The 7,448-nt window shown below is 26.9% G+C and overlaps 2 protein-coding genes across 2 annotated transcripts in view; both read right to left on the bottom strand.

Moving 5' to 3' along the window:
* Positions 1–1,430: 1,430 nt before the first annotated feature.
* LOC105626818 lies at positions 1,431–3,752 on the bottom strand. Its single transcript, XM_012208112.1, has 5 exons — positions 3,648–3,752; positions 3,408–3,549; positions 2,031–2,434; positions 1,779–1,945; positions 1,431–1,662 (listed from the first exon to the last, which is right to left on the bottom strand). Exons 1-5 carry the CDS (start codon positions 3,750–3,752, stop codon positions 1,431–1,433), a joined length of 1,050 nt encoding a protein of 349 aa, XP_012063502.1.
* Positions 3,753–5,591: 1,839 nt separating this feature from the next.
* Positions 5,592–7,448, bottom strand: part of LOC105626817 (nucleoplasmin-like protein) — a 7,733-nt gene continuing 5,876 nt past the window's right edge. Inside the window, exons 4-5 of the mRNA XM_012208111.1 lie at positions 5,942–5,946; positions 5,592–5,699 (exon numbers count right to left, since the gene is read on the bottom strand). Coding sequence (XP_012063501.1) covers positions 5,592–5,699; positions 5,942–5,946 — 113 coding nt within the window. The remainder of the gene's footprint in view (positions 5,700–5,941; positions 5,947–7,448) is intronic.

Here is a 7,448-nt window from a genome sequence, read left to right as displayed (position 1 = left end):
TATATATATATATATATATATATATATATATATATAGGTTGTGTAGAAAATAAATTTAAGTCAATGACTTCTCTCGTCGACACGTAATTGTAAGATAATGCATAATATGCGTATATTGAAATTTGCGTATTAATGAATTTGCAGAAAATCGAGAGCGATAGTCTGGTGAAGAATAAAGAAGAAAAAATACTTACAATTAAACGGCGATTTTGATACCACTGTATGATACTACTGTAAGCTATCTATGTACATGAGCCGTACAAAAGCTTGCAATGTTGCAAATGTTGCTGCAATATTGCTTAAATATGCTTAAATAGATAGAAAAATTATATTTATAAATCTTACAGCTATATATTTGTTAATATTACAGCCCTGGTTAAAAGTTTGGAAACTTCAATTTTTTCACAAAAAATTAAATATCTTTAAAAAAAATCATAAAGAAGTTCCGACTATACATTTGAAAGCGCAAAGATAGGGGGTTTTACACAGTAAAATCTGCGAATTTTTTTACATTTTGTTCCCAAATTACATAAAATTGAAAATTAATATTTTTTGCAATATTTTTGTCTTACTTTAAAGTATTGCAATTTCATGGAACATTATTGGACAAAATTTAATATAAATGTATTTTAAAGCTTAGAATTTCTAAGCTTTCTTAAAATGCTTGTTGAAAAAATTTAGTATGATGATTTTTCGCAAAGATATTGAATTTTTTTTGTACAAAATTTTATTGTGTAAAAAACTTTTTCTAAAATGTTTTTTAATTTCAAAACTAAAAAGTTTATGAAAAAGATAAAAGAGGAAAAGTATTTATCATAATAGTAATATTTTAATTAATTTGGTATATTAACTACTTTTATAAACGAGTGCAAAAAGAGAAAGGATGCTTATCCTCTTTCTCCCATTTTGGCAAGAAGAAACAATTACCTAGCAAACATAGATAATTTATATATATATGTAAATATACATTATTTAAATCTATGTTATATTAATGATTTGCCAAGTACATTATTAAACATTCTTACGATGGAAAATTAAATTCACTGCTCAATATATAGCTCACGTTATTATAAGGAAATTCATTGAAGATGAAGTCCTCGAAGACTAACTTTAAAAAAATATATATATTTTTTAATAAGTTTTAATATTAAGTTTGTATGAAGATAAATTTTTGCTCCCTCCCCTCTCTCGATTAAAATCCTGGCTATATCCATGGTTACTTTATGTTATACATCAAATATTTTATGTTCAAATTAGGACTTGTTTGTTTTTTGTCTTTCAATTATGTAAAAGAATTTTTTTATAGACGATCTCTAATAAGTAAAAAAAAGGGATAATCATCAGTAATACTTTCATGTGTGTCTTCAGCAAATTAATGAACATTTACGAAAAAAGTATTTATACAAATACATATTGTCTATTTCAAAGAATCATCTATTCTGTCGAGAAATAATGGATGTTTCTACAATTCCTGGCACACTTTGAGCGCATTTTGCATGAAATTCTTTAAAATCCCTTTTAACATCTTTCGCATCATTAAATATACAATTATCTGCACTCTCAGAATACACCTGCGAGATCATCTCCGCATCTTCAGTATGGTCAGCAGATTGAGATAACTTAGAGAGCAAAGCGATTTTTTCTGCCTTATTTAAAGTAAATCTAAAAGTATAAACAATATATATTGTGTATCAACAATGTTAAATAAATTTGATTTAATATTGAAAATATGCTACAGTGAAAATTCGTGATGTTTCTTTTTTCCACGTACAACATACCTCGTATTGCTTTGCGTTGCTAATTTCTCAATGATTTTAGCGTCTACATTAATCTTTTTCGGTCTTTGCATATGACTTTTCAATTTGTCTATGTTTTGCGTAAGTTGATGAACCTGTACTTTCAATGTTGCATTTTCATATGTTAATCTGTTATTCCTTTGTACAACCTAACGATTCATACGATATGTATAGTCTAATTTAAGAGATTTAGACGACAAAAAAAAGAAAAACGAACATATATTTATCATTTACTTGTAAGAATTTAGCTTTGTTAAGAGGCAACGGTTCTTGAAATTTTTCTGACACAATTAAATTAAGTTCCTTTCTCGCTTCGTCTAATTTCTCCATCATCTCCGCCATTACTAGCAAATGCTCATGCAGCAACTGGTCCAATTTATATCTTAATGTATCTTTAGCATGTTTCATACGAAGGAACTTCACACATAGATTATAAGTAACTTTGTTTTTATCTAACAATTCTGATTTCAGCTTCTTATTTTCTTGTTCTAAGGAATTTTGCACTTCTTCGAGCTCCTTATGCCATTGTTGCTGAAACTTCGACACATTGCCTGTATACCTGCCTCTGTATCGTTGTATTTCTTCAACAAAATAATTTTTTTCTCTTTGATAGAAAATTCTCTCGCCATCTAACTGTTCTGCAATAAAAATAATTAATATACCGGATGTTCCTGGAATATAAATCGCTAAACTTAAAATATGAATTTAGAATTTCAAAAACAAAATTTTTCTCTAGAAGTTTGTTGGCAAACACTTTGTTTTTTTAAAAAAGATATTGATTTCCATAATCTATAGGAACTTCTACAGGAAAATTTTGTTTGTTTGACCCAGACAGAACTGCAAGTCACGATAACATCAAAATGACATTAAAATGAAACGGAAATGATTGAAAAATGCTTTTTAATGATCATTTGGAAGTCATTTCGACATTATTTTGATATCATAATGAATTGTTGTTCTGCTTGGAGAGGTCTTAAATTCATATTTTAAATTTGATGATTCAATCCGAAATACTATAAGTGCGTTCGAGGAATCACTATTTATATCATTCTATCCTTGTTTATGTCTAATATAAAAGATGAAGATAGAATGACATAAATAGCGCCAATAGCGTCTTCCCGAACACACCTCGTGACGTGATGCATTTAAGAATTATGTCTAGATAATTTTGGCGTCTAGATAACTTTAGCGTAATATAAGGTCTGTTCTTCTTTTCGGACTTTTGTATCAGTTCATCTTTCTTTCTCTTCTTTCTTTCTAAAGAGAAAAGGAAGAAAGATGATGATGTTTGTAACATAAACTAGAACCTAGAGTTATATCTGAATGCAATTCCTGAACGTACCCCTGTGTACTGTTTCATTCATATTTGTTGAATTAGTTCAAATTAAAAACTGTAAAGCTGTGTTGATAAAATTTTAATTTTATGGAATAAATTTAAATAGACTTAGTAAAATATATAGTATGCAAAATTTATATATTATATATTATAATTCACATTTATATATTATAATTCAATCAGAAATTACAGTCATACCTTGAGATTTAATATATGTAAAAAAAATCTAAAATCTGTCTAAAAAAAAATCATAACACATAATGATTAAATCTTACGTTTCAGATTCCTGTTGTATCTTTGTTGTTTCTTTAGTTCTGCTAGTAACCTACTTTTTTCACGATGTGAATTTTCTAATTGTACATCTTTTATCTGTATAGCATCTGTTAAATTTGCTATAATTTCATTCAATTTCGCTACCTATTAAATATAAATCAGTTATTGATTCCAAAATTATAAATAGTAATAATTTATAAGAATTCAAATAATCAAATTGTAAATAGGCAAAGGAGCTTCACTTGTTGTTCATGCTGTATTTCTTGATCAACTATGTCGGATTCCACATTGCCATAGGAAACTTTTTCTACATTAGTAGAACATTTACTTAAGTTAACATTCTGCATATCACAATATCTAACTTCAAAAGTCAATCTCTCTCCGTAATCCCTTTAGATATATTCAATAATTTTTTATTTGTTATATTATTTCATTGATTATATCATATCGCTTCGTATTTAACTTTAATAATCAAGTTTCAGAGTTACGACATTCGAATTTTTGGAATTGCCTCTATATATACATACAATAAACCTGTATTTAAAACTTCTTAGAGTGTCTAAAGAATTATGATGTTCTTTCTTTATACGTAAGACAAAGTAAAAAGAAACTTGACATGTTATATATTATACATAAATAACCTACATACAAAAGTTACTTGTCAAATACATAATCATTGAATAAAAACGTTTTTTTTTTATTCGATTGATCAATCGCATTATGCGCAATTACAATTGCTGCATTTACGCATAATGCGACTGATCGATAGATTATAAAACTCACTTTAAGTAAAAAACATTAAAAGTATCAAATATAATTACAAATATCGTATATTTATGGATTTGAAATGTACTTATTTCAAACAATAAAACGAAGAAATATTTCCCGCTTTACAAATAAACAAAATCGTTCTTTTCTAATGAAAAATATACAAAATAGATAAAAATTATTCTTTGTTATAGTATGGCAGGTTACTCTCAAATAAATATTTACCCAAGCAATACGGATTTTAAAAGTTGTGAAATTTTTTATTGTATATCGTATATGTACAAAATAGGTGTACAGACTACGTATCAATCGCACGTACGTTTTTTTATACATGCCATCACGTATGCTTCAATAGCACATGACACTGATGCAAGAGCATTTATATACCCAGTACACCTGTAACTCCCATTTCTATTATCTTTCATCAAATGGAATGAATGTTGAGATGACGTGTATATTTTCTTTCTTTAATATTGATATCTTTAGAGACGTAAGTAAAATTTTTGAGTAACTTATAATCCTCTCCCCATCTTGTACACACGAAAATAAATTATATTGGAGCTTTAGCTTTGCAATTCTTTACATGAGAATTATTTCCAAAAATCGTGTTTAAACAGATGGAATATATTTTCGCATCTCTGAAAGAATTACGTCGATATGAACACGATATCGGAAAAAACAAAAAATACAAAATCTCATTGTAGATCCCCATTCGTGCTTTCCATAAATTTTACAATAACAACTGGGCCAGAAATCATTTAATACACTATTTTATCATACCAAAACTATATATTTAACATGGATTTCAATAAGTCGTCTAGTAAAAAAGAAAAAACATAATATTTGTTCTCAAGATATTCTCTTTCTTCAATGACAAAGTATCATCAAAAGGAAAAAATATTTAATTTTGTCTCAAATTATATACTCCAATACGATAAGAATGTACATATATCATTTTTTGAAGACAGAGAAATTACATTTATAAAAATCTTGCCATAAACATATTTTTTTTTAATGTTAAATTCTATGTTATTAAATATACATTATCCTGTAAAAATATTCAACAGCACACAACAAGTATGCTATACAAATGTCTATATAATTGAGGTAATTGTAATAAACTTCACTTTGGACAGACGCATAAAAAGATTAGTTAAAGCACAAAAATATTTTTTAAGCAAACTTTTTCATACGCAAATTAACAAAATCGTCTGAAATTATTTCAAAATTACACGTAATATAATTGTCTTATTTTGTTGGTCCAGTTGTGTTTTAAAAAGGTGGAAGGCAATCGTTTTGTCGTGTGATAATCTGATGAAATGATACTAGATTCGCACAAATGCGGATGATAGTGATGGACTTATGTGTATATCTTAACTTAAGAGTTTGTTTTATTTTCATAATGTTAAGGCTCATGTTTATTTTTTCTTGTTCTTGTTAGCCTGATTTTTGTATTTAGCTGCAGCTGCTAATTTAGCATTCTTCTTCTTAGGTTCGTCATCTTCATCGTCTTCATCTTCAGGATCCTACAAGAAATATAAAATGTAGTCATATGCAATTTATTTATTTTAAGCGAGATAATTGATAATACTTCCATATTTAATAATAATTAAACATAATATATTATATTACATAAGGAAGTAAATGAGAATATATATTTATATATAAAATTCATTTACATCTATCAGTTTAAAGAAAATTTTAAGAAAATATATATGAAATTTTATAATAAAAAAAAAATTTCAAAATTATAATATGTTAGTCTAACTTTGACTTTTAAAGATACGAATTACATTTATCGATATAAATATTAACAAATATTATTTGATTTTCTATAATCTAATAAAAAATTATAATATATTACTTTGCAAAAATGGAAAAAAAGGAAGCGTGATTAGTAAGAAATAAAAGCAACTCTTTGCAAAATAAGATTTATTTTACAAAAATAAAACATGAAACATGAATGAGAATACAAGGGATACATTTATGATTTTTTATAAAAGGTTCACGTCCATCTTTTCCTCTCCTTAAAAATTATAATTCCTCAAAGGTATTTTAAAAGATAAAGTTTGAAGTAAAATAAAAAAATGTTCTTAATGCAATATTGATATTTTTTAGACATACTATGGCGCAATGTCGATTTTTATCTTAATATTCTATTTGTCTATGTTCACGACCGTACTCATTCAACGCCGTTTTTTTTATCTCCTGATAAAAGTTTTCGTTTCTTTCGCGGTGCCTGAAATGGATATTTATTAAATATAATTTCATATGTTCTACAGCAACATAAAAAGTAAAGATAAACTAAAGATATTATCATGAAGTGCAAATTCTCCTATAGTAAATTATTTATATATGTATACAAACTTATAATATAAATTATGTCACAACATTTTTGCGGACGTATTCTGCATTCAAAAATTTATCATATTTTTATAGAGAACCATAAGGGATGTACCTCCGCGCGACGGACTCATAATCGACAGATCGACTTCAAATCTCATATCCCATATATACGAAAAAATTCGTAATTTGACATAGCAGAAGTCGCAAAGGAAATTTTCAGATCTATATGACTTTTTTTGACGTCGTATTTATATTTGATTCTTATATTTAAGATTGTCATAAGGTCTTAAGATGAATGTCATGAATTAATCAGAAGCCACTATTCATTTTTATTGTCAATTTTTCAGTCAATCCTTATTAAAGACTATTTAAGTTATATTTAAGTCTTATTTAAAACTGCTTAAGTACAGTCTTAAGATGTTATGAACCAATCAGAGAGCCACATTTGCATCTTAAGACATTACTTAAGATAAGCTTGAAATAAGAATGGACTATGATTCTCCTCTTTTTGAATAAATTCAAACATTCAGGAGAATTGATATGGTCTTGTCACCATCTCCTACTACTACTACTATTGTTACTACTACTATTATTAAGCCCATTTTACAATGGGCAATAACAGTAGTGGAAAAGTAGGCGTAGAAATCAACCAATCATAGTCGAATGTGAGAAGGATAATCAACTATGATTAGTCAATTTCTACTCTTTAATTCACTACTGCCCATTGTAGAATGGGCTTTACTACTACTACTAACTACTACTATTACTACTATTATAGAGAAGCATTCTACACGCATAAATCGATATTAATAAATTAAATACAGTATTATCCTCTTTTATCCTCACTCATAAGATTTATAGCAAAAATTTACTAAATTTACTAAACTTATTATAATAAAATTTGCTAGATAGAATATATATTTTCAACT

This window comes from Atta cephalotes (assembly GCF_000143395.1).
Source record: "Atta cephalotes unplaced genomic scaffold scaffold00006, whole genome shotgun sequence".
Lineage (NCBI taxonomy): Eukaryota > Metazoa > Arthropoda > Insecta > Hymenoptera > Formicidae > Atta > Atta cephalotes.
The sequence above is the reverse complement of the archived record's forward strand: the minus strand, read 5'-3'. Positions and strand labels throughout refer to the sequence as shown.